Source organism: Sus scrofa, chromosome 9 (assembly GCF_054392235.1).
Source record: "Sus scrofa isolate SSC_HxYL_T2T_F1_AM1 chromosome 9, Sscrofa_HxYL_maternal_Yorkshire_Landrace_v2.0, whole genome shotgun sequence".
Taxonomy (NCBI): domain Eukaryota; kingdom Metazoa; phylum Chordata; class Mammalia; order Artiodactyla; family Suidae; genus Sus; species Sus scrofa.
In genome coordinates, this window is record NC_139391.1 from 135,545,694 (window position 1) to 135,571,550 (window position 25,857).

The following is a 25,857-nucleotide window of genomic DNA, read 5'->3' on the forward strand; positions in this document are numbered from 1 at the left end:
AGGAGAGGGGAGGGAAATGGTTAGATCTCAACAAACACCCGATGGAAAGAACAGAAACCGGCACAACACTTAAGTTCACCATGTTTTGGTTCCAATATTTATTACATTGACAGGTTAGGAATACTAAGATAAATAAGTAATATTTTCTCTTACAGAAAATTGTAATGATACTATTGAGCAGGATTAAACACTCTGAGAATTTCACAGAAACATCAGAATTTAAACAGACAGTAGCCAGAGTCCTCATGGCCAGTGTGAATGACTTTCTCACAGCTATAAATGCTCTGGGCCAGATTTGTACAAACATCTGCATGACAGAAACAATGTCATTAACATCTAATAATGCTAAAGCCCGGGCATCACCTGGCTTCAAATGTGTCTCCACTCAGTGTGGTTTTCAATTGCAAGAAAAAGAAAATGGAATATTCTTTGGCTCTTCCAGCCTAGGAAGACATTCCTGACCTACGTCACTGAGCAGAGTCCTCACCTTTTGGAAGCTGGACTCTGCTTCTGCTTTCTTCCCGTGACATTATAACCGCATCATAGTGCAACAGAGGACCTGCGTTAATAATGCCTGGGTGCCGAGGGGAAGGAGGCCTCTTCTGTTGGCACGCAGCAGCACTCACTGCTGGCCAGCACACTTCTGCTCCCCCGGGGCTGACAAGCTCTTCTGGCCACCTGGACACTTTGTAAGACGCTGCATGTGGTGCTGCTAGCCCCCCAAACTCTCAGAAACCAGATCTGAGCGAAGTCACGAAGAAGTCACAGCAGTGCTGTGCGACACAAACGTCAGAAGAGCACGATGCCTAGCTTTGAAATGAACGCCTTGCACACAGTAGTTCCTGTACAGAACAGCATATTTGCTAGAAAGCACAACCCTGGCCATTGCACGACTTCACGAGATGCCAGTCTCACTCCACATCCCCTACGAATGACAGTGGCAGCACAGCGGCAGCGGAGGAGATGGCCTCACCCCACCCACCCAAGGTACAGACACGTCTGCATGAATCCTAATGGTGGGAGTGCTGGCTTTTGTAGAATCCAGAGGAAAGGCAGGACCCTAACCAAGGGCCATCTGGAGAATCCAGGGATGCCCGGGAGGTTAAGGCCTCAATCCTGGAGTTGAGGCAAAGGCGCCCTTGCCCAGGTCCAAAGTCCACTCTGGGTTGGAGTGGAACGGCCCGGCTGAGTCACCGAGGGCCCTCGCCTTGATGGCTCTTTGCTGCTGGGATTCGAGAGGTGCACAGGAAGTCAGCTCTCCAATGGCTTCAGGGTTTTGGATGTAAAAGGAGGATTCGATGAGGACTCCCCAGTTGCCCCCATACCATGGCTGCTTAACTCTGCAACGTTCCCTCTTTTATCTGTTGGATAAAAAGGTTTCTCTCATCTTCTGGAGTCCGCCCGTTCTGAGCCCGGACAATACACGTGGGCCGATGAAGGTTGAGCATGTATATCAAATGCTGCTTCTCATTCTTGAGCTCCTCAATTTGGGCCTTCAGTTCAGCATTCACACTCTCCAGTTTCTCTGACTCCTGGGGGACAAGCAACAGAGGGATTAGGAAGGGAGTCAAGGCCCAGCAAGGAGCGGGGGTGGCCTGCCCTTGGCTCCTGGGCGGCAGGGGTGACAGCTGGGACACATGGGGACTTATTGCACTGGGAATGGCCTGCAGAGGGAATGCCATTGGCTCCCTGCTGCAATGCCCCCCAAAACAAGAGACAGGAGCGTTAGGTTCGGAAGAATTCAGAGCCCGGAGAAGCCTTTAAACTCGGAGGCTTTTTCAGAGATGCCCTTGAGTTTCCACTCAAGGTTGTGACTCTAATAGGAGGGAAGCAGCAGCAGAACCAGCGGCTCAGAGATCTCCTTTGCATGAGCCCAACAGCCCGCAAGGGCCTTGGACTGGAAAGAAATCCAGACTCATGGTGTTTAGTCTTTTATGAGTCACTGATTTCACCGAGAAGCTCATCTCCCGAGGAAAAAATGTACACAGCAATACACAAAATGTCTTAATTTTCACTGACCCCTTGAAGCAATGAACCTGGGTGAAAACTCTGCCCTGGACTGTCCACACTTAGGGGAGGGGACCTGGCTATTGGAAAGAATGCACATGGCCTGCTCCGCCTGCCACAGATGCCCTTCCCACTGGTGCTGCTCCCTTCTGGAATGGGAGCCGGCTGACTGCAGCTGGGAGCACAGACCGGAGAAGGGCTGCAGGGTTAAGAACTAGAAAGGAATGCAGGGCAAGTGTAACCTCTGCCTACAGATTAAGGGAATAACCTGTTTGAAGACAGTAATGAAAGGCTTTTCACAGTGAGCCAAATGAGAGCAGGCAGCTTCCCTTTCTCAGGAAAATGGGCAAGTGAAACCTATTTAACTGGACTGATATATCCTGCAGCCTGGAAGCTTCCAGACGTAGATGGATCAAGTCTGCTGGGAGTATGGGCATTGGACAGTCTTGCGGGTTTCAGTTTGCACACTTGCTTCTTACATACCCAGGGTCACATTGACCGGGGCTGACAGCTTTGCTACTTCCTCATTCTGCAACTGGTATTTCTGGTACCAGCTCCAGTGCCCTTCCTGGGTAAACACTTCTGGGTGGGGGCTCTCAAACTCCCCTTCCTCACGTGACACGAGGTGGTGGAGGACAGGCGTGAGCAGGAGGAAGGGGAAAGTACAAAGTTACCCACTTTCTGCAGGCACTCTGTCTTCTCCTTCTTCTTGTTCCGGCACTTGGCGGCGGCAATCTTATTTCTTTCCCGTCTCCTCTTTTTCCTTTCATCCTCTTCAGGGGCTACCTGTAAAATTAAAGAGGCACAAGCTTAATGGGAGGCAAAAAATGCAACTCACTTCAAATACACTGCCTCTTATTGCCAACTGAACCTGGCAAACCAGGGCAGCCCTAAAGGAGCCAGAAGTAAAGCCCTAGACTTTTTGCATGAAACCTCTTTTCACATATACACATACACAGAGACTTAAGAATGAATAATGAAAATCAAAGAACTGTTACAACTGTATTGGCAATATTAGTAAGTTAAAATTTATTGTATTTTCAAAAAGCATTTGCATTTTAAAATAGGAGTGTGCTATTAAAAGTGATAACTATTGGTAATACCTCTATAATCAGAGCAAGAAACAGATTTTTTTGTGGTTAATAGCCCTTTCCCCTAGCAGCAAGAAAGACCCCAGGAATGTCATTTCTCCACCCATTCCCCCTGCATCTTCTTGGATTTATCTGTCTTTAGCTGGAGCATCATCTTAGCACCTCCTTCCTAAATTCAGGGGAAGCCCATGCAGCTCCTCAGGAAGAGGCAACCAAGCCCATTCCCCAACCAAAGTGGCGTTACCAGCCCATGGCTTGGTGCCAACTGTGGGTGGTGGACTAGAACCATCCATCGATTCATCCAAGTAGATACCGATGTCTTCCTCTGCGCCTCACCCTGAGCCAGCCCCGGGATCCTAGAGAACAAAACCCCATATCCTGCTTTAGGATCTGATCCTCTGTGAAGTTCACTCTGATCCTGACTTTGTCTGAGGACTGAAGGGGAATCAGCAAAGTCTGGCTGCTGGCCTTGGCTTAGAGACCAGAGTCCAGCTGGAGTGAAGCACTCATGGTGGGCAGAGCAGGTGATGGTTTAGGCTGCTAATGTCAGACCTTGTCCTGTCACTTGAAGTGCCCCAGACAGCAGGAAAGGGCACGAGAGCCTCACTCCGAACCAAAGAGATCCTGAGATGCCAAGATCACCTCACATCTGACTTTGGATTAGATGTGACATCAACTTTTGGGGGGCTGAGATGGCGACCTTACAATATAGGAGAAACAAAGCTCAAGGGAAAAATACAATGAGAGGCATTTTTACCTTCTCTGTCTTGGTTCCAAGAACCCCAAGACATTGGGGTTAGAATAAACTGTCTCTGAATCCTAGCTTCACCATCTCTTAGCTATGAGTACTTGGGCAAAGTTATCATGCTCTTCTGAGCCTCGGTTTCCTGATTGTGAAATGGAATCAGTAATCTCACCTCCCTAATAGGACTGTGACGAGAATAAAATTAATTAATATAAGTGCTCTGCACAGGGTTTTGGTTATAGTCAGTGCTATGAAAGCTTTAGTTATTATCATCATTAACATCTTCATTAAGAACTCAGTAACTCTAGTATGTGCTTTGCAACTAACTCTACATGTGTTTTGGAATAGGGAGAGTAGTCCAAGTTTTCTCCTAAGAAGAAGTACTTGAAAATAGAGCAAATCTCAGTGTCACACTGTCAGACATAGAAAAGCCTTTCTAAAGGCCATTTAGTTCAGTCCCCTCACTCTGTTGATGTGGACATGAGGCACAGAATGGCCAATAGTAACGTCCTCAAGGAGGCCCAGGAATCATCAGCTCATGGTCACCAGATGTAAAGCCAGGCCTGCGGCTCCTTGTCCTGCATCCTCTCTTGGCCCGGCTGCCTCATTCCATCTGCTGCCTTCTCTCCTGGGATCTGGGGAGCAGGCTCATAACTGCCCAGGATGCCTATGGTTGTCACAGACTCAGTGCCTCATTTTAAGTTGAGAATTAAGGCAACCTAGGGGACCAGAATATTCAGCTAGGTCATTTGGTGTATTATCCCCCCAGTAGAAAAGTCTATTTGCTAAACTGACCTAAGATCAGAAGGTCACTTGATGAACAAAGAAGCACAGTCTATGAGTTGGGTGGTTTTAAGGAGTGTTTCCATGAAGCAGGGCTGCTTGCTGCTGCTGCTTCTTCTTTATTTTTTTTTTCTTTTCTTTTTATGACTGCCCTGCGGCATATGGAAGTTGGAAGTTCCCGGGCCAGGGGTGGAATTGGAGCTGCCCTAGCTGCAGCCTACACCACAGCCATGGCAACACCAGATCTGAGCCACATCTGAGACCTATGCTGCAGCTGCAGTAACACTGGATCCTTAACCCACTGAGGGAAGCCAGGGATTGAAGAGGCAATGTCGCGTCCTTAACCTGCTGGGCTATAATGGGAACTCCCTGCCTGCCTCTTTCTCTGGAGAACCCTGAAAATATCCTTCCAATGCTTTCCTTCCTTCCATGGGCACCCTACTACTTCTGCTGCATTCTATTATCACAAGACATTTAATTAGAAATTTACACAAATTTTTTTCCCTTGAATGTCCCATGTTCCATCCTGCAGTGTCCTGTATTGGACTGGGCACCGGTGACCTCTGAGGTTAACTGGGGTACAGCCAGTGCCCCCAGTGATGCCTTGTGGATACAGTATCATATAGATGTCTTGCCTGCCATTCACTGGGTGCTAACTATTGGCCAGGTCCTCTGCTGGACCCTTAACAAATGTCATTTCATTTAACCCTTAGATCAGTTCTATACAGGAGTCATTATTACCCCCCCCCCAACAGAATCATGAAGATTCTTAACCAGCTTCCTTTAAAACTCAGTTCTTTTCTGGCCAGGTCCATTGCCTCTAGCCCAAAGGTAGTGATCATGCCCATCAAGTAAGCTTGAAACACTCCCGTCTCGCATCCATGAGGGAAAGACCAACAAAACAACGGAGACCGTGACTCTGAGCCACCAACCATCTCCCTTCCGGGCTTCTGACTGTGTCTGTTTTTCCAGGTGTCTTATAAAAGGTTGCCAAGCAGAGACCAGCACAAGTGTCAGAGACAGAAGAGAAGCTGGAACAGAACCTGTACCAGGGCTGTGAGCATGGCCGGCTTGTCTTTGCTTCACAGTCTGGCCACCCAGCTTCTTGCGGTGACGAAAATCATCACCACACTCTGCTTCTTGAGAACAACTGGACGCAGCAGGTGATCTCCTACAGCTTCATGGCTTAAATACCATCCCAAGCTGATGGCTTCCAACTCTGCATCTCCAGCTCCGACTCTCCTCTGAACTTCAGCGCCACACCAACTGCTCCTTCCACACCTCCACGGGGGTGTCGGAGGGGACAGGCACTGCTCTTGTCCCACAATCCCAATCTCAGCAGCAAATGGGCTCTCCGTCCTTACTACCACCAGGTCAGAAATTCTGAAGTCCCTGTTGGGTCCTCCACGTGGAGTCATGCTCCACGTAGGACTCCAGGAAATCAGCTACATCATCAACACAGTTCCCGAGGCCGCTGACGTCCCGGCACCTCTCTGCCCTCATCCAGCCGCAGACCGTCTCTTTTCGGTACACTGCTCTGCCCTTGCCGCTCCTGCCCATCCGCAACGTGACGGCCAGGGTAATCGTTGAAAAATAGTCAGACCGTGTGGCTCCGCTGCTCAGAGGCCCTCCAGTGTCTTCCCTCCTCTCTGAGTAAGTACGTGGCACGGCTTTACGGTCGCGTGTAAGACCCAGCGTGATCTGGTCTCTACCCCTGACCTCGCTTCCCACCCCCCATCCCAGCCACTTGGCCCACGGGTACACCAGCCACCCTCTTCCCTCAGTCTTACCCTTGATCTTTTGCCAGATACCCACATGGCCTGCATCTGCTCCTCCTCCAAGTCTCTGCTCAAAGGCCATTCTATTAGTGATGCCTGCCTGGACCTCCTGATGTAAGACAGCCACCCCACCCCTAGCCCACTCCCCTGACCTCCTTTGCCCCGGCTCTCATATTATGTACTTACTTATTGTGTGTGTTGTCAGTCTCTGCCCAGTGGAAGGTAGGCTCCCTAAGGGCAGTGATTTTGTTTCTTTTATTCACTGCAGCTCCCTGCCAGAAGCGTTCCTGGCACGGGGAGGTGTGTGATAAGTAAGTGCCGAAAGGACGGGGACCCCGCGAGAACTTACCTCGGCTTTCGTGACTGACATCTCGAGGGGTCTGCCGCTGACGGTGACCGACTCCAGCGCCGAGGACATCCGGTGGCAGAGGTGCTTGTTCTGGATGGCGAACCTCAGCTCTTCCTTGACAAAGGGTGTCAGGTTAGCAAAATCTTCAAACACCAGTGACCCAGGAGGGGACAGGCAGGGGACGATGGCAGAGGCACTGACTTCCGAGGCAGAGACCTGGCCTGGGTGTTGAAGCATCATTTTGCTGAAAGACACATCAAAACCCAAACTACTTCAGGGATGTGGGGGATGGGATCAAGTACCCCCCACACACCCCCCCGTGACCTCCAACACTCAAGTCCCACCCCCAGAGGGAGGTCCCACAAGCCCCCCAGCTTCTGCTGTTCTCATTTCACGCCACCCTCATCTCGAGTAAAGCAGTTTCTTAAAATACCCAACTCAGCGATGTGGATAAAATGCCTAATTGAAGTTTATATGGGATGGCATTTAAGGCTGTTCTGAATTCATAAGAATTATTAGCGTTGGCTGGTGTGCCTGTATGCAAAGTAGCCTCTAACAGTCCTGAAAGAGGAAGAGCATTAAAAAAAAAAAATCAGTGAGACTATTTTGGAACCCCATTTGTAGTCTCCTTTTTGAAAAGATATTTGGAAGGTTTCTGAAATCGAGTGGCATCTATCAGGGAGTGCAAGTAAAGCAAGGAGTGAGGGACCCTTGAATTGAGCAAACACAGCTCTAAAGCTTCTCCCTTGGGAAGCTGGATCCAAGTCAACAAGAATGAGGACAGTAACTGTAGCAGGTGTGTTTCTTCGCCCCAGTTTGGCAAGGTATGGGGCGTGAGAATTCAGGTCACAAGGGACTAGTGGTTCCTTCCTAAGGTTAAGGCTGGTGAAGCAAAAGACCTCGGAGTAAAGAAAGTGAGGCGCTCAGAATTTGGACCTCTCTTGGAGAGTACTGCTCAGCCCCGTGGTGTTTGGAGGGGCTTGGACTGTGGGCAGAGGGGGGCCCTGGGACTGGCTCTGGCACTAAGGAGCAGTGTGACCTGAGCTCTCTGAGTCTCAGTCTTCATATGACAAATGTCTGGGACCTCCTGCAGCACTGGAACGGGGGTCTCCTCTGTCGCTCTTTCCAGAGCCTAGCCCAGCGCCTGGCACCAGCTGCTCCCAGTGCCTACTGACTGCTGGAGACTATCCGACTGAATACATGAAATGGGGAAGGGGCGGTCCAATCAAACAGCCTCTGAGGTCCCACCTACCTCTGCTGCTCTATAGCCAGGGAACCCCAAGGGACAACCAGAAGAAAATAAAGGGCAGAAACAGTAATGGTTCCATGGTTCCAGTTCTAGAAGTCTTTCCCAGCCATCCCCCCTTATCCCTGCCATCAGTTTTCCAGGTGCCGTGAGTGTGGGAATTGTCAGGGCCGACGGTCCCTTGGGGCATCCCTCTTAATCCGGGACCTACGGTCATTAGCCGAGTCCAGCCAGACAAGAAGCCCTTCATGTAACAAGTGCCTCCATTAAACGAGTGCCTCCTTCCTGCCAGAAACCTGATATGCATCATTTCACTTAATCTTCATGAGAACCCAGTTAGGTCCTAGTCCCATTTTATAGATGAGGTAACTGAAATTTAGACAAGCTAAATAAGTTATTTGTCCAAAGTCATAGAGTTTAGTATGAGGCAGCATCAGGATTTGGAATTAAGTCTGATTCCAGAACTCATGCCTTTAATTTATAGAATGTAGAGAATTAATCTTCATTGCAAAAGCAAACAAACAAAAAATCAGAGAAAACTTTTCTTGGGGAGTGGGTGCAGGCTTGGGGATGAGTAGGGCTCCTGGAACTGAGGTGATGGTGGGGAGACTAAGCAAAGAGCCATGGGGAAAACTTGAACTCTGTAATGAATGGCTGAGCTTCCTCTGCCGGCGGCACGCTCAGGCTGTTGTCTGCTCTCAGGGATTATGTGTAAGTGGGTTTTTTATGCACAAAATTCCCAGACTGGGGTCAGAACGTCAAGATTTGAGGGCCACTCTCTCAAGGGTCATCCTTATACCTCCCAGAGCCTTCTTTCTCTTCTGTAAAAGAAGGCCAATTAACAATCACCCTCTTTGCCCATAGAGTTGTACAAAGTGTTGAAGAAATAATACCTGCATGTACCCTGGAAAACCGAAAGCAACTAGGGAATATCTTATTACTGGGCCTCCCAGGCATCTCCCCAGCCCAGGGCTGGCTCTCTGAAGATGCTCTGTGGGGTCCAGGTGGGAGGGTGGCTGGTCACTCTTTGATCTCAAACACTTCTGAATAGAACACCCTAGCCTCTAAATCCCCCTTAAGATCCAAGATACACTGATGAGGGCAAGCATGCCAGGCCAACAAACGCCACTGCTGTTGACTATTCAGAAAAAAACCAGGAAATGTATGTAATTCTCTTCTCAAAGCTCTGTGTCATGAGTCAGAGCTGATGTTCTTCTATCAGTTTAATCCTATAATCTTAGGATGCCGGGAGGAGACTTTTCTGGCAGGTGATAAACTCTGAGAAGCCAGCTTTCCAAAGCCAGAGGCTTAAGATTCTCCCATGCATTCATGTTTTCCCTCCCTTTCCAACTTCATTAAAACACCCAGTAGTTCAGGGGTGGAATTCAGAGCTACCCCTGGGCTGGCCTTTGTCTGGAGCACTGCGTGGCTTCGTTTTACAAGGGCAGTTTGAATTCTGCCACAGTTGACCGCAATTCCATTTCACCTCCCAACTAAGTTTATTAATGTGCTCTCAGTGTTTGGGGGGTCTGCTGTTTGGGACGTCCCCCCTCCCCTTGTTAGTGTAAAGTCAGCAGTCCTGATGAAAGAAACTAAAGAATGTCAGCGGTATGGAATGCTTTTATGAAAAGCATCGAGTGGGCTTATTTGAAGATGGAAACAGGTTGTAAAAATGTTAAAAGCCTCTCAGAGAGTAAAGCAGTTGTATCTGAAGAGATCTGGGCTTTTCCTATACTTGGCTAAAGCTTAGTTACTTGAGATACTTTCTAGTTATTCCTTGACTCAGTCTCTTAAGGTGTGATTCAGCCTAGACTCAGGCTGTGTCCCTGCAGGAAAAATGAAGTTAAATCTTCAGACAGCTTTTCAGAAAGTTGGGACCCTCTCACATTCCCCTCATTGAAGAAAAAAAAAATGTTTGGGGATTTTTTGAGCTGACTTTCTACATTGGTCTTAAAATCGTCCAGCCCTACTACAAAGAACCTGCATTTTGCTTCTGCTTCATTATCTCCAATCAGAGATCGTGTCATATCATCCGTAGTTTCATCATTTTCAAGAAAGTGAAACTTTACTCATTTATTTCTTTAACTGGAAATTCAGCTCCCAGATTTTATTTCCCAGTAGCTGCTACTAGGTTGAATTTTCACTTTTAATTTTCATCTCTTTCCACTAAGCACTGCTCATAAAACATCTTATAGAAGGAAGCCAGTTCTTTCACCAACTTCCTATCTTGGTCTTTCTCCTAGCCCACTGAAGGCTGTAGGTGTAAGGCTGGGCATCAGGCCCAGAGATGATGCTTGCAAGCCTGTCACTCTCACTCCCCCAGCGACAGGCTTTCTGGACCTCAGTCCCCTCACCTGTCAAATGAGACCAGTACCACCTGTGCCTTCACAGGGCTGTCAAGAAGATCATATGAGATTTGTGAAGGGGATTTACATATTCTGGATGGCCATGATTGCTGTGATTCCACGTTCCTCATGTTGGGGGAGGGGACTCATATCGCTGCTGTTAATGCAACTTAGCCCCCATAAATCAGGAATTAACTGGAACTGTCAAGAAGTTCAGGTCACTCACAGATTCTTTTGTACTCTCATTGACCTCTGGGCTCTTGACACACCAGATCAATTCCACCCCACTATTTGCTGGCACCAGCTTGTCTCCACTGGTCTTAAGTACTTGAGAAACAACCAGTTCTCACGCATGAAACCATTTCTGGTTTCTGTGGTGTCCTGGTTGTATACTTCCTCCTCCCCAGGCTGGGTAACTCTTGGAACCACTGACCCTGTTCCATGCCCAGCTAGTATGAAAAAGGAAGAAATCATGAGCTCCGTACAGTGGGATAGAACAGCCAGTATCAGAGTCATCCAGGTCAGATCTTCATTTGGTAATGGAGTAAAACAGGGTCCATCTAGGAAGGTAAAGGGAGGTGCACAAGGCCAGAAAGCTGGTGAGTGGCCCAGCCCAGGCCAAGCTGTTGACCATCCCCCTGCTGCGCATTTTGCTCCATCACCAAAAGAGATTCAACACCACGAGGCTCAACCAGCAAGGCAAATGGAGAACAGAGCCATTGGCCAGGTAGATGAGAAGTTCGTAATCTTAGTAAGCTGTGCCCATCGCAGAGGAGGCTTTGATAGTGCTAAGACAGGGAGGGAGTATCGACGAAAGAGAACAATGGGGAGAAAAGACCCAGAAAGAGAAAGAGAAAGGTGTGGTTAAGACAGGGAGTTCCCCTCGTGGCTCAGCAGTTAATGAACCCGACTAGCATCCATGAGGACTAGGGTTCGATCCCTGGCCTCGATCAGTGGGTTAAAGATCCCGTGTTTCGGTGAGCTGTTGTGTAGGTCACAGACTGCAGGTCGGATCTCGAGTTGCTGTGGCTGTGGTGTAGGCAGGAGGCCACAGCTCTGATTCGACCCCTAGCCTGGGAACCTCCATATGCCGCAGGTGGGGCCCTACAAAGACAAAAGACCAGGAAAAAAAAAAAAAAAAGGGAAGGATCTGGAGGCTCCAGTAGCTGCCACAGGTGCTGGGTGTAGTATCTTATTAACACTGTGTCTGGAGTGCTGCCTGCAGTGCACCATTCAGACAACTTCCAAACCATTCATACAACACCTCCACCCCAGCCCGCATCCAGGATATCCCCAAAGCAATAGCTTCTGTATTAGCATTACTCCACAACAAATGCTAAATGCAAAACAAGGAGACAGTCATACCAATTGCTCCTTCATTTAAAAAGACAGAGGCCCCAAACAGATGTGACCATCACCCACAGTGAAATGGATGCATTGAGAGCGCACCCCGATATTCTAGTGCCAGATTTGATTTTTCTGGCTCCATTAAGAGTTGAGCAACTCCTTTATTTGTAAGGAAGCATATGTGATTTGGTAATGAAATGAGGGAAAAGAAAATGGTTAGGAGGAAAGGAAGTAAGTCGAGATCAAATAGAGAAGGAGAACCATTCCAGCAGAAAGGACGTTGGGAAGGGAAGAGATCCTCTCCCCATAAAGTTCCTTTTCCCCACTGCCTCGGAGGCTGGCCAGGGACATCCAAGCCCCCTCATTCAAGTCATTCAAATCCCCTCAGCGGTCCCTTTTCCCTTAAACCACTCTAAAATCTGAAACTCTTGGTCTAGAAGGGACTGTAAAAGTTATCCGATCCAGCCACCGCCTCGTGCTGGCAAACAGGCAGAGGGGGCTAGGAGTGTCTATATGCCCGCATTTCCCAGCTGGGGATACCGAGGCTGCACATCTAGTGCAGTATAAGCTCTCAGTGTCCCGGCCGCTAGACCAAGAGCCATTCTCTCAGTTATCTGACCTGACTTCACACTCTCGCTTCCCCCTTACGGTAGGTCGGTACCCCTGGATGAAAAGCAGAGAAATCCGCAAACCGCCAGAGGAAGAGTCGGAGCTTGGGTCAACGGGTAAGAGAGAAAAGCGCGTGAGAAACGCGGGACGGGACGTTTCAGGCCCAGGAGCTCGGCACAGGTGCCGGGAGCCCTCTCCGCCTTCCGCCCCGGGGCAGCGAAAGGAGCGCGCGCCTCCTTCAAACTTAGCCCAACCAACTTTTAGCTCCCCGCCACCGGCGCGGCTTCCACCGCCCCGCGCTCTCGGGTGTGTAAGGCGACCCCCAGCGGCCGCGCCTGCGACCCCGGCTCGCCTGCCCCTTGCCCATTCATTCCGCTCTGCCCCTGGAGCAGCTCTGCCGCGAGCCCGGGCCTCCGCACGTCTCGGGAAGGCTGGGGTCGGAAAATGTCCCTGCGCACGGAGCGAGGGATGGAGCAAGACGGCTAGCGGGAAAGGCTGGGACACCCCGCGCACCCACCTCTCCTCTCCTCGCCCGCTCCCAGGGGGTAAATTCAGCGCAAGGGCTGAGACGGGCTGTGCTCCGAGGCCGATTGAGGAGTAGGAGGCGGACCTCTCCGTCACCGGGAACACCTCGCGCCCCAAGTCAAAAGAGAAAGTTCTTTGAGCGAAAGTTTCTAAAGCGCCGAAGAGCGGTGGCGGCTGGGAGAAGTTCAGCCAGAGTTCTTTTGAAGCCGAAGGCTGGGGGCAAGGGTCGGGGACTGGTTACTAGAGGGGCGCAAAGCAATGAAAGCTAGCTACCCTTGCCGCGTTCACTCACTCGGCTTCTAGCGCTCACCTCCTGTCTCCACTCGGGGTGGCCAGGGTCCGGAGGGCTGGCGGGGTCGGGGTGGGGTCTGGCTGGCTGTGGGGCCGACGGGCAGGCACGGAGGGCGCTCGGCCGGGGCGCGATCTGGCGGGTCCGCTGGGGCGGCGGCGCGGGGACAGCGCTGTGCCGTGCGCGCCTCTCTGCGTGCGACTGTGGCTGGGAGTGCGTTGCATCACCCCTTTTATAGCCCTCCGGCTGGCGGCGAGCCCATTTACTCCGGGTTACCAGTCCCGGGCTGACGTAATGCTATTAATAGCTTCCCCGGAGAACCAGCCGAACAAGGCTGGGCAGAGGGCGGAGGGAGGGGGGAGGGGCCAAAGAGGAGGAGGGGAAAGTGGCGGGGGGGTTGGGGGGGGACTGGTGATGCAAGCTCGGGGAGGAGCCGGCCTGGGCGCGTTCTCCCGGCCTGGAGCGCCGGGGCACACGCGCTCGCCCGCCCTCTCTCCATATCAGGACCGGAGCCGCCCGGGCTGGCCGCCAGATGTGCGTACTCACTGCTGCGTGTTCGAGGCATGAGCCAATGGTGCCCAAGCCAGAGGCATGACTCCACCGCGCTGGCATCTCTCCCTCCGCTAGGTTGGGGAAGGGGAGGGGGGGCGGCTGGAGAGGCGGGTCCTGGCAGCTGTCCAGACTAGGTGAGGCTGGGAAGCGGGCAACGACCTTTCTCTAAAATGCGTGGTCATTTTCTGGAGCCTCAGGAAAATACCCCGTTGCCAGCTAAATACCTTCTCAAGTAAGAGGGCCGCGTAGGAACAGAAGCGTTAGCCTGCGGTGAGGGAGAAGGGCTCAAGCGCTCCCTACGCTGAACCCACGCCGTTACCCCCCGGGGGTAACCTAGGCGGCGGGGGGCCGTGAGAAAGTGTGTCGGTTAACCCAAGCGCGGAGGGCGGCCCACGCCCGCGGCCCACGCACGTCCCACTGGCGCTCCCCGCGGAAGCATCTCCTGGCGAGTTGGAAGCCCGACTTCGAGGCGAGGGCGAGTGTAGGGCCGTATGGATTAGGATTTTTTGTTTGTTTGTTTTTTAAACAGCCACAAATTGTTTGAAATTGACATTGAAACAAGCCCGTGGAAAGATGAGCGACCTGGAGAGGTAACTCAGAGAGGGGGTAAGAGTAAGACTGAAGCCTAAAGGCCAGGGAGAGTAGCAAAGGCCGGGCGAGGGTTGCCTCGCCGTCAGGCAAAGTTGCGGGAAGACCCATCTTCGGCTTTCCCGTGTTTTTCCGCGCCCAGAGAGGATTGGGTTGGGACTCGGCAGCCCGGACTGGAGGGACTGGAGACGCACTGACAGCAGCCGAAATGAAGCCCCGTGGCAGGAATCCTTTCCGCCCCGAAGCCGGGTGGCGGGAGGGGCGGGGTCTTGTGGCCCAGATTCCAGCCCAGGCTTCAGCAGAACTGAACTTGAACCTTAAAATCGATTTCCCAGTTCCGATTCCCCGACCCCAGCTGTTCTGGATTGGAGAGCAGCAGAATCAGGGACCTTCTCGACTGCTCGCCGACGAATATAGGTGGATGCGAGCGTGGCCCGCCATGTTACCTACCTATTTGGGAGGAGACCCGCGCGCGCCTGTGGGGTGTGGGGGCACCTGCTTCCACCTGCCTTTACGGAGAGAGGCGATCCAAGGTCACACTTGGGTAATTTGGGGTAGGAACTAGAAGGGTTCCAGAGCCCAGATCTTTCCCTCAGCCCCGCCCCACCTGCAGCCCTCGGCTGTTAACAGTTGGGGATGGAGGGGCCTGTCTGTCTGTCTGTGTGTCTCTCCTGCATACAAAGACAGAGTCCGTACCCCCGGGGAATCAGTTCCTCTCCTCAGCCTCCCTTAATTGCTCAGCAGCCTGGGACAGATACCTCAAAGGTGCAGATAAAGCTGAGTCCCTTGTACCTGGGTTCCTCCCTCGAATCCGAGCCTCACCCAGAACACCCCCACCCCAAACTTTAGGCCCGGGACAACGCGGAGAGAGGTCTTAGAAGTCCACCCGCCGCCGGGAGCCCCGGATTTCCATGCAGGATACTCGGGGATGTGCCCGGGATCTCACTGGGTTTCCAGCGAAGTCGGGAGGGAAGCGAGAGGGAAGCGTGGGGCGGTTGTTTTTGCTTTACTTTTCGCCGTAGTAACGGGCTTCCTGGTCCCACCCCCACGCCCCAGGCCCCCATGCCCCGCCCTCTTGCCGAGGCACCGGCGGCAGGTAAACCCCGGGCGTGTCCGCACAACCCCTAAAACACAACGAGAGCGAGAGCGGGAAGGGCGTTTATAAATTTTCGTGAGTTATGTGGGATTCTCTGCAGATCTTGGCTGTCTCTTTGTCCACTGCTCTCGAGTGAGTTGCACCATTATAAAGTGAGACAAGGCGCGGGGGGGTGGGTGCGGGGAACGCATGAAAGCTTTCTCCTCCCCACCTTTTCCCTTCATGCAATGCCCACAGAAACCTTTAACCAGTTGACATTTTAAACTGGAATTCCATTAATACGCTCAAGCCAGATATGTAGAGGTTTTGTCCTGTCCTTAAGGGGAAATTCAGCTTCGGGCATAGGTAAACAGCCAGACCAATCTCCACAAACACAATGCAAGAGACAGGTAATTAAGACAGAGAAGCCCACAGCCCCTGATTGGTTTATTTTTCTTACCGTGATGCCTCTCCTCCTATTAAATCTGTTTCATTCTAATAATTCTTGGTTTTGAGTCCCCAAGTCACACCTCGGTAGAAATGCTGTCAGCTGCCAGGCAGACTTCTGAGCCTTCCTTTCCCACTGAAACTCTAAAAGAATCTTGATAGATTTGTAAGTCCACCCCCTTGTGAATGAAACTTATCCAAGGAAAACAAAACCTACTGCTGCCTGCCTCCCTGCCCCCAGCTCCCAGGAGAACTGTGACATCCGCCTAAAGGGAGAGAGGCTGGGAAAGAGCAGGGGGAGGGAGTAGCCCCAAGGTGTGTGCCCAGAGGGCATGATCCGTGGCATCTGAATTCTGTGCATCCTCATTTCACCCTGACTTTGCTTCCTGCCACCAGTGTCCAGCATGCAAACTCTGTACCACCTAGAGGAGGGCAAAGAAAGCTCCCCAGATCAAAACGCTTCTCTACACAAAGGCAAAGAATACCCCTTTCCTCCCTGAGAAGGAAGCCCTTGGTAGGGTTATTTCAGGGGTTAATCCTCACTGAAAGAGGGTTAAGCAGAGGCTTGAATATTGCTGAGGTTTTACCCTGGAGAATCGCCTGGGGAATCTGCCTTCAGACCAGCCCCCGTGTGTTTGCTGAGTGAGATAAGAATTGGAAACTTCATGTTGGGGCATGTGCAAAAGAAAGGGAAAAAAGTTAAAAGGGGAGGGGATGGAACCAGGCAGCTAAAAACAGCCCACTGTAGCAACAGAATCTAAACATCAAAACATTGCAGGGAGCCAAAAGAGGGGAAAAAAAAGTTCAAGAGATATTTAAAGGTTTTAGCAGTTTCTGAGTCCAGGGAGCAGTCCCTTCCCACTCCTCCCCCCCAACCCCATTCTTCTTCAAACCTCAAGACTGTATTTGTTCACCCAGCTCTGGAGAGGCAGGCAAGACACAAGTTGAAATCAGCCAGGGTACTAATAGCCCTGACCTGAGTCAACACACTTCTTCACCTCAGAAAGGGAGTAGGGTGGATTTTCTTCTTCTCTCTTCTGCTTTCCAAAGCCCATGCTTTCGATAAAGTCAGTCTGAAAGTGAGGGTTAGTAATTTAAGAGTCTTTTCCCTCAGGAAATGTGGGGAAGCATTGTACACCGGGCTCTGAACTGGGCAAGGTGGCACTTTGCTTTCGGATTCATCCCTTAGCAGCTCTGTCACCTTGGATAAGTCATTTCACCCTCTGCGTCAGTTTCCTCAGCTGAAAAACGGCACTGATAATAACACCTAATGTATACGGCTTCCTTGAGGTACAGAGCCAGTCCTCTGCAGTGGTTCAGTAATTATGATTCAAGGATGGCATTCTGGGGATACCCCTAAATCTCTCCCAGAGCCCACTCTGTCCCTCCAGTCAGTGGCAGGGGCTTTGTGGAAGAGTGGCGCTATGTCCAGCAACGACCTCTTTCAGGGGAGCAGGGATAAGACTCCACAAAGAAAACAATGAGAATGAGGAGTTTCTGTCCTGGCTCAACGGAAATGAATCTGATCAGTAACCAGGAGGACACAGGTTTGATCCCTGGCCTTGAGCATCGGGTTAAGTATCCAGCATCACCGTGAGCTGTGGTGTAGGTCGAAGATGCAGCTCGGATCTGCTATTGCTGCTATAGCTGTGGCTGCAGCTACAGCTCTGATTCGACCCCTATCCTGGGAACTTCCATATGCCGCAGGTGCAGCCCTAAAAGGACAGAAAGAAAGGAAGGGAAGAAAGAAAATGAGAGCAAGCCCCACTGTCCATCTACACAACTTTGGTGCATATGCAGGGCTCTCAGTGCAGGGCAGACCGGTGCTAAGTTCCCTGGGCTGGGGTAGGGGGTTGAATTCTCATCTGGTCCTGCCTTTATGATTCTTGAGCAAGACACTCCATGCAAAGCCCTCCTCCACTCTAAGGGCCCATCTTCTCTGAAGTGAGGAGCCCTGGGCTGAGCTCTGAGGTTCTTGAAGGAGACCTTCTGCAGATGTATCTTATAACTTCTCCTGAGAGAGCTGGAGGGAGAGAAGGCATCAGGGGAAGACACTGGAGAGCACAAAGAACAGAACCATTTCAGTCATCTCTTCTTCCTTCCCAAAACTGCAGTTAAGAAATGTCCAGGAGCTCCCTGGTGGCTCAGTGGGTTAAGGGTCTGACGTTGTCACTGCTGTGGCTCAGGTTGCAGCCTCTGTGGTATGGTTCCATCCCTGGCCCCAGAACTTCTGCATGCTGCAGGTGAGGCCAAAAGAAAGAAGGAAAGGAAGGAAGGAAGAAAAAAGAAAGGAAGAAAGAGAGGAAGGAAGAAGGAAAGAAATGTTGTCCAGCTTGATTTTGAAACACAGCCTGTGGGCCTGCAACCTTCCTTTCTTCCTCCCCACCCCCCTTCTGCTCTCCCTCTCCCTCTCTCTCTCTGAACATTTCAGAGGAATTTTGCCAGTGAACTTGGTGCCTTGCTAGATAGGAAGGGGGTGTGAGTGGAGTATCCCAGGAAGAGATAGCATCTTTGGGGACCTTCTTGCATGCAGTCCATCTTCTATGCCATAGATGTCTACCTTGGACATAGGACCAAAGCCCATTTTAGATGGAGATCCTGGAGCCCCATGGCATCCAAGATTGAAGTCCCAGGAGCCAGGGGATTAATAGGATTCAGGAAACCTGGGACCCACTCAAAGTTTTCCCTCCAGACAATTGAGTGAGTTAGTGTAGGTTGTAAATACTTCGTATGTGTTCCAGTCTGTAATTTATATTTAATATTTACTCCCCCCCAAAGTGTAGTAAGAAACAATGAAATACCAGATGTGAGAATCATTTGAAAATAATTAAAAGAATCATACTTTTAGAGATTCCTTTGGGTGGAAGTTCCCATTGTGGCTTAGTTGTAACAAACCCAACTAGTATCCTTGAGGACACACACAGGTTTGATCTCTGGCCTCACTCAGTGGGTTGAAGGATCCAGTTTTCCTGTAGCTGTGGCATAGGCCAGTGGCCACAGCTCTGATTCGACCCCTAGCCTGGGAATTTCCATATGCCGCAGGTGCAGTCCTAAAGAGACAAAAAAAAAAAAAAAAAAAAAAAAATTCCTTTGGGGAGCTAATATAAATTTATCATTATGAAAATTTGGTAAGTGAGCAAAAGAAAAAGATTACCGTAATTCAAAACGATTAGCATTTTGGTGTCTTTTCCTCTGGTCTTTTTCTCACGCATATGATTTTTTAAAACCAAATTGTGATTGAGACTGTGAGCAACTTTGAAATTTGTTCTTTTGCTTATTACTCCGAATTGTATGCGGTCTTTATTACCATAAGTTTTTCCTACAATATGTTATCCATTTTATTGTGGAATGTAGCATACGTATACATGATCGTAAGCACTTATGTATTCATTGTGATAAGAGACTTCGAGAACCTACCACCCAAGTGAAGAAGGAGACCATTACCTCAAATACTGAGACGCCCCCACGTGACCATCCCTGGTCAAATCCAGCTCTCTCTAACTCCCAGAGGTAACCACCGTCTTCAGTTGCCATAATTTTTAATGACCAATTGTCTTGATACAACTTAGTCATTCCCCTACTTTTAGCATTTAAAGTGTTGCCAATATTTTGCTAGAGTGCTCTGAAAATTAGAATCCTTATTATGGGGAAGAGGCATCAAATTCCATCATTGCCCAGGTTGTTTGAATGAGATTAGAGACGGGCTCTTGATTTGTCCTCATATGCTGCGTGGGGCAGAGTGGAAGGTGGAAGGACCCTCCAAGAATCGTCACCACCTGAGCATTTTCCTGGTTTCCTAACGTTCAAATAAACGAAATCCTGCAGGCGCTTTTCCCCGCTTTCCCTTTCTACCTTCCCATCCTCTTTTCTTTGTCCTCCTCAGAACAGACAATCTGGTCTGCAGCAGGGGGAGTGGTACCGCGGCAGAACAGCTGGAGTGATGCTTCTGCCTGTGCCTTCCAGGCAATAGCTCACTGTGGCTTAGGTAGCACCTCTGCCCTGACGTCTCTATGCCAGCTCAGTGGCACTGAGCGTCACGGGTGGCAGAGGTGATACTAGATGGGGACCACTGGAACAGGTTCCTGGAGCCTGGTGCCACTGATTCTGCCAACCACAAAACAGCAGAGCCAAAAGGACCTTGGAAGTCACCTACTCCCATTAAAGTAGGCATGAGCTTGTACATGGGTACACCCTTGTGCCCCAGAGCCCGGAGGCAAACAGAGGGTGTCTTACTGGAGTGTGTGTCCACTTAATGAGTTAGAGTGCTTTAAATATTGTTTTATGTTAAGCAAATATGGATATGTTGAATTTAAATATGTCACATAAGAATTTTCAAGGAAAGGAAGAAGATATCACATACATTTGGGGCTTGGGATGGGCTAAACTCCTAGGACCTTGGGAGGATTAGTTCCCTCTCATCTGTCTGCCTTTATCACTATTATTATTATTTTTTGTCTTTTGTCCTTTTAGGGCCGCACCTGTGGCATATGGAGGGTCCCAGGCTAGGGTCTAATCGGAGCTGTAGCCGCTGGCCTTCGCCAGAACCACAGCAACTCAGGATCCGAGCTTCGTCTGCAACCTACACCACAGCTCATGGTAACGCCGGATCCTCAACCCACTGAGCAAGGCCAGGGATTGAACTTGCCACCTCGTGGTTCCTAGTCGGATTCGTGAGCCACTGAGCCACGACGGGAACTCCTCATCTGCTTTTAATTGTAAAATAATATGAGCAAGTGCTGTTAAGCAGCCCTCACTGTTTTCCAGACTGTGGGTTAAGCCCTTTGCATAGAGATACTGCCTGTTACCCTCATAACCACCCCGTGAGGTAAAGACTGCGAACATCTCCACTCTGGCGATGAGGAAACTGGGGTACAGAGAGAGTAAGCAGTTGTCAGAGGTTACACAGCTAGTGAGAGCCAGAGCAAGATCGGAGCCCGGGCAGCCTGACTCCCGAGGCTGGGTGCTTAGCCGCAGCACCTGCTGCCTCTCGGCACATGCTCACAGGAAAACCTGGGGAGCTCTGATGCGGCTCATCGTGCTCACTTGATGGTTGGGCAGTTGAGTTCAGAGAGGAGAAGTGTCTCTTCTTACTGTTCTCCAAAGTCATAAATTCTTACACCAAAAGGCACCTAGCAGCAGACATCTGAGCCTGCTGTTTGCCCATTGCCCCAGGAGATGCTCCATTTGTTAAGATGGGGCCGAGGTAAAGAACACCTGAAGGTGAGAGGGACAGACAAACTTTTAAGGGCGTCCTGTGCCCGTGGCTGATCCCATACAACATCCCCAGAGCTGAAAGGGTGAGTGGCAGGGGGTGGGAACCAGGGATAGCAGAAAGAACCTTGCACCTGTACCTTTTTCCTTCCTTATGTCTTGTTGAAGCTAACATGTCACAAAGAACCCTGACATCAGAAATGCCTAGAGTCCAATGGAAAGCTCCATCTCTCAGACTGACCGACTTACTGATTTTTAATAAAAAAAAAAAAAAATCAGTGTGAGGTCAGGTCATATTCAGTCCTTACTATTTACTGAGCACATGCTACATGCCAGGTACAATGGTAAGCACTTTTAAAAATACCCGCTATCTTATTTCATCCTTGTAATAACCCTGTGAGGTAGGTATTATTATTTCAGTTTTACCGACGAGGAAATCAAAGTTCAGAAAAGTTAAGAAAATTGCTCTTAGGCATTGGTGTCAAACACTGGTCTGACTTCCTTCAAAACTTCTCTTAAGCTCTACTATCCACCTGATCTTTTTCTTTCTTTCTTTCTTTCTTTCTGGCCACCCCTGTGACATATGGAAGTTCCCAGGGCTGGGAGTTGAACTGGAGCTGCAGCTGCCGACCTAAACTACAGCTCATGGCATGGCCAGATCCTTTAACCCACTGAGCGAGGCCAGGGATCAAACCCGCATCCTCATGGATAATAGTCGGGTTCTTAACCTGCTGAGCCACAGTGGGAACTCCCGTACTATCCACCCAATCGTAGAGAGCTTCACACGTTGGTATGTTCCTTTAGCCGCCCAGCACCCCCTCCCTTTACCAAAGCCTTTTTGAATGCATAGAACCTTCTAGTGTTGACCTTACTATTACACCTAAAGTCTCAGAAGACTCTCACATGATGAATTCCAGATCCCTGTGCCCTCGTGACACTATCCCGTCTGCCAAATTTGAAATTATTCCATAATTTGCTTTACCCACAACATAAGCCCTGTTATTGACTGAGTAAACTGAGCAGAGCTTTTTGGACTTTTATTCTGTTTCCCAAAATACAATGAACTGAAATCATCTGATGATGAACTTGTACTTGAAACTGGAGTGGCTGAGAGTGGAGTGAGTCACTCCGGTGAGTTTGTACCTACCAGTCACTCCTTCAAATTTTGTCCTGTTGCCAGATCCTGTGCTCAGCAGTATGTTTAGACATTGTGGGGTTACAAGGGCAACCTAAAAGCATCCTTTGCCCTTGAGGAGTTTAAAATCTGTTTAGGTGGCAAATTAACATGCACGAAACAGTATCCAGCCTGTTGTGTGTGAGAGAGGGTGTGTATGTGTGTATAGTGTGTGTATATATATACATGTATGTATGTATGTAGTGTAGTATATGTGTGTGTATATATTTAAAATAGGTGCCCATTAAATGTTTGCTGAAAAATATATTTTAGCAAATATTTAATGGGCACCTACTATGTGCTGGGTATTGTGTCAGGAGGTGCAGAGGCACCGTGATGCTCCCCTGCCTGGAAGATGCTCACAGCTCTTGGGGAGACAGAATTTGGTAACAGGTAGGTTGAGGTAATCAGGTCTACAGTGGGGCCAGGAAGCTTTGCCCAGGAGAGCTGACGAAGGCTGATGGACAAAGTGACTTTCGAGCTGGATGTTGAAGCTGAGCATTTTCTGGGCAGAGGTGGCCAGGCATTCCAGGCATAGAGACACGTATATGCAGAGGCTATGGGTGCCAGGAAGTCAGGGACTGTGCCCTGCTCAGCTCTCTGTTCATTCCCAGCTCCTGGTACCATTCCAGGCATAGGCTGGGCTCACAGTAAAGGTACATGCAGTGAGTGAAAATACTGAACTGGGAAAACGTGCAGCAGGTCTAGAACATGCTGAAGCAGCTGCTGAGGAGTATGCGTGAAGGGGAGGGGGCTTGGGGAGCCAGGGGGGGAAACAGATTGTGAAGGTTGTCATAATCACTTTGGACTGTGTCCCAGGACGAAAGGGAGAGGTGGGGCCCAGGGTCTTGCGGCAGTGGATCGACTCAGCAGGTGTTGTTTAGGAAGACTGCCGGTGCCAGGCTGAGAGCGGGCTGGATGGGAGAGGAGGATGCCGGTGGAGGCATCAGGGAGCCGCACCTCTGCTTGGGTGAGGTGATCGCAGGTCAGATGAACTGAGATGACGCTGATGCCCCACTCCCCTGTGTTATTTATTCAGAATAAAAATTATCCATGAAACATACCGCTCTTCCGTGCGTAGAAAGTGAAGCAGCTTTTTGTCTCCTAGATAGCTTCCTTTCAGAGTTCGAGATTCCTTCATTAAAGCTGAGCTTTTCTCATGGGGGGGACTGTTCCTCACTTTACCAGAGTCCTAAGCAGGTGATTGTTAGGCCATGGGGGTGAAGCCGTGCTGCCTGAACTGAGGTGGGGTCCGTGAGGTGAGCAGGAGAAGGTGATTTGGGGACACTTCTAGGCAGCTGCCTTTGGATTTTGGCACCGGCTTGGTTTAAGGACAGACCAAGAGGGGAGGAGTCCCCTGCCTCAGGTGTTATAGCACAGAGTTGGGGGTGGGGTTGGGGGTGCTTGGCGTTGGAAGGGCTGTGGGCAGGAAAGGAGCTAATGGGTTATTTGGGGATAGTGTTTTTAACAGTAGGATGTCAAAGAAGGCAGTGCCTGCTGAGCACCAGCTTGTTGGGGACGTCAAAGTGACAGAAAGGCTCAGGGGAGAGAGGGGACAGAAGGAGGAAGGGTGGCCAGGCTGGGCCCTGCAGCTCAGTGTAGGGGTTGACGGAGCCTTGCTCTGGGTGATTCAGAATTTACCGTTAAGGACCAAGTACCGTGTAAATCTGCTCCCACTGGTTCACAGCCTGTGCTGGTGTTTTTTGTTGGGATTTTGACAGCAATATTGATCCCACTTCAACAATAGGAAAACAAATAACCCCATTTTAAAAATGGGCCAAAGCCTTTAACAAACACCTCACCAAAAAAGATTTTCAGATGGCACATGAGAATATGAAAAGATGTTCCATCATCAGGGAAATGCAAATTAAAACAACAGTGAGATACCACTATGCACCTCTCAGAATGGCCAAAACCCAGAACCCTGACGACACCAAATGCTGATGAGGATGTGGGGCAACAGGAACACTCATTCATTGCTGGTGGAAAAGCAAAATGGTACCACCACTTTGGAAGATAGTGTGACAATTTCTGACAAAACTCTTATCTGTTCTTACTCTATAATCGAGCAATCATACTCCTTGGTATTTACCAAAAAAAGTTGAAAACATGTCCACACAAAAACCTACATACAGGGAGTTTCGTGGTGGCTCAGCAGGTTAAGAATCTGGCATTGTCACTGCTGTGGTTCAGGTTTGATCCCTAGTCTTGGAACTTCTGCATGCTGTGCGTGTGACAAACACACGGAAACACACACACACAAACCTGCACATGGAGACTCATAGCCCCTTTACTGGTAATCACTAAAACTTGGAAGCTGTCAAGATGTCCTTCAGTGGGTGAATGGTTAAGTAAACTGTGGTACATCCAGACAGTGGAATATTATTCAGTGATGAAAAGAAATGAGTTATCAAGACACGAAAGCCCTTAAATGCATGTTACTAAGAGAAAGAAGCCAATCAGAAAAGGCTATATACTATTTGGTTCCAACTATATGACATTCTAAAAAAGGCAAAACTGTGGAGACAGTGGAAAGATCAGTATTGGCCAGGGGTTAGGTGTGTATGTGTGAGTGGGACATGGATAGGCAGAGATTTTTTAGGGCAGTGAAAATACTATGTATGATACCGTAGTAATGGATACACGTCATTAATTATCCATTGTCCAAACCCATAGATCCACCACCAAGAGTGAACCCTAATGGAAACTATGGACTTTGGGTGATTATGATGTGTCAGTATGAGTTTATCAGTTGTAGCAAATGGGGATTTGATTGGAGAGATTGATAATGGGAGGGGCTGTGCATGTGGAGGGGGCAGAGGGTATATGGGAAATCTCTGTACCTTCCTTTCAGTTTTCTGTGAACCTAAAATTGCTCCCAAAAGTCTTAATAAAAAAAAAAGAATGACCCTAGCTAACAACTGTTGAAGTGGCTAATGAGAAATGGTGTGGTTACCAAGGGACCAGGAGAAGTCAGTGATTCCTGGCCTGGCGTAATTGAGAATTGGCAAAGAAGATGCTCGTTTAAGTAAGAGTCTATTTTTTCAATGCTATGCTCCTATTTAAAAAGATGTTTACAAAGAGCTTATTACTTAGGGAATGCTGTAGGGACAATATAAGTTTTAAAAAACAAGATACATTTAAGACAACAATTACAATAAAAACTATAAATAAACAATGGAATACATGAATAGAGAATAAATTTCCATGGAGTTACTGTCATGGCACAGCGGAAGCAAATCCAACTAGGAACCATGAGGTTGTGGGCTCGATCCCTGGTCTTGCTCAGTGGGTTAAGGATCTGGCCTTGTCATGAGCTGTGATGTAGGTCACAGACGCAGCTCAGATCCTGCATTGCTGTGGCTGTGGTGTAGGCTGGTAGCTGTAGCTCTGATTCGACTCCTAGCCTGGGATCCTCCATATGTCTCGGGTGTGGCCCAAAAAAACAAAAAACAAAAAAAAAGTCCATAAAATATTAAAAGTGCTTTATTCTGATTGGTGGAAGTACAGGTGGGTGATTTTCTTTTTGCCCTTATATATATGTCAGAATTTCCCAACTTTTCTATAATGGGGGCAAGTTAAAAGATGAAAGTTTAATTTTTATATTATAATGAAGGTAAAAACTAGTATCCTGTGCCTTTCAAAGGGTATAGTTGCCTACTTTTTTCCAGTCCTGCTTCTGAAGAATACTAAGGA

General features: G+C 49.4%; 2 protein-coding genes across 9 annotated transcripts in view; one reads left to right on the plus strand and one right to left on the minus strand.

Moving 5' to 3' along the window:
* Window positions 1–25,857, plus strand: part of LOC102164427 (uncharacterized) — a 219,616-nt gene that overhangs the window by 43,810 nt on the left and 149,949 nt on the right. For 2 of the 3 annotated variants that reach the window (XM_084978082.1, XM_084978081.1), the window contains exons 2-5: window positions 5,599–6,279; window positions 6,434–6,518; window positions 6,673–6,885; window positions 12,345–12,416. In XM_084978082.1, coding sequence (XP_084834208.1) covers window positions 6,848–6,885; window positions 12,345–12,416 — 110 coding nt within the window. In that variant the 5' untranslated portion in view covers window positions 5,599–6,279; window positions 6,434–6,518; window positions 6,673–6,847. The remainder of the gene's footprint in view (window positions 1–5,598; window positions 6,280–6,433; window positions 6,519–6,672; window positions 6,886–12,344; window positions 12,417–25,857) is intronic. The other variant, XM_084978080.1, reaches the window with a different exon arrangement.
* Window positions 70–25,857, minus strand: part of ATF3 (activating transcription factor 3) — a 57,631-nt gene continuing 31,843 nt past the window's right edge. For 2 of the 6 annotated variants that reach the window (XM_021063853.2, XM_021063854.2), the window contains exons 2-4: window positions 6,754–6,997; window positions 2,686–2,793; window positions 70–1,532 (exon numbers count right to left, since the gene is read on the minus strand). In XM_021063853.2, the coding sequence (XP_020919512.1) occupies window positions 1,335–1,532; window positions 2,686–2,793; window positions 6,754–6,993 (546 nt within the window). In that variant the 5' untranslated portion in view covers window positions 6,994–6,997 and the 3' untranslated portion in view covers window positions 70–1,334. Of the gene's footprint in view, window positions 1,533–2,685; window positions 2,794–6,753; window positions 6,998–12,817; window positions 13,389–15,789; window positions 15,961–25,857 lie in introns of those variants that run through there. The other 4 variants (XM_084978076.1, XM_003482749.5, XM_013979965.3 and 1 more) reach the window with 4 other exon arrangements.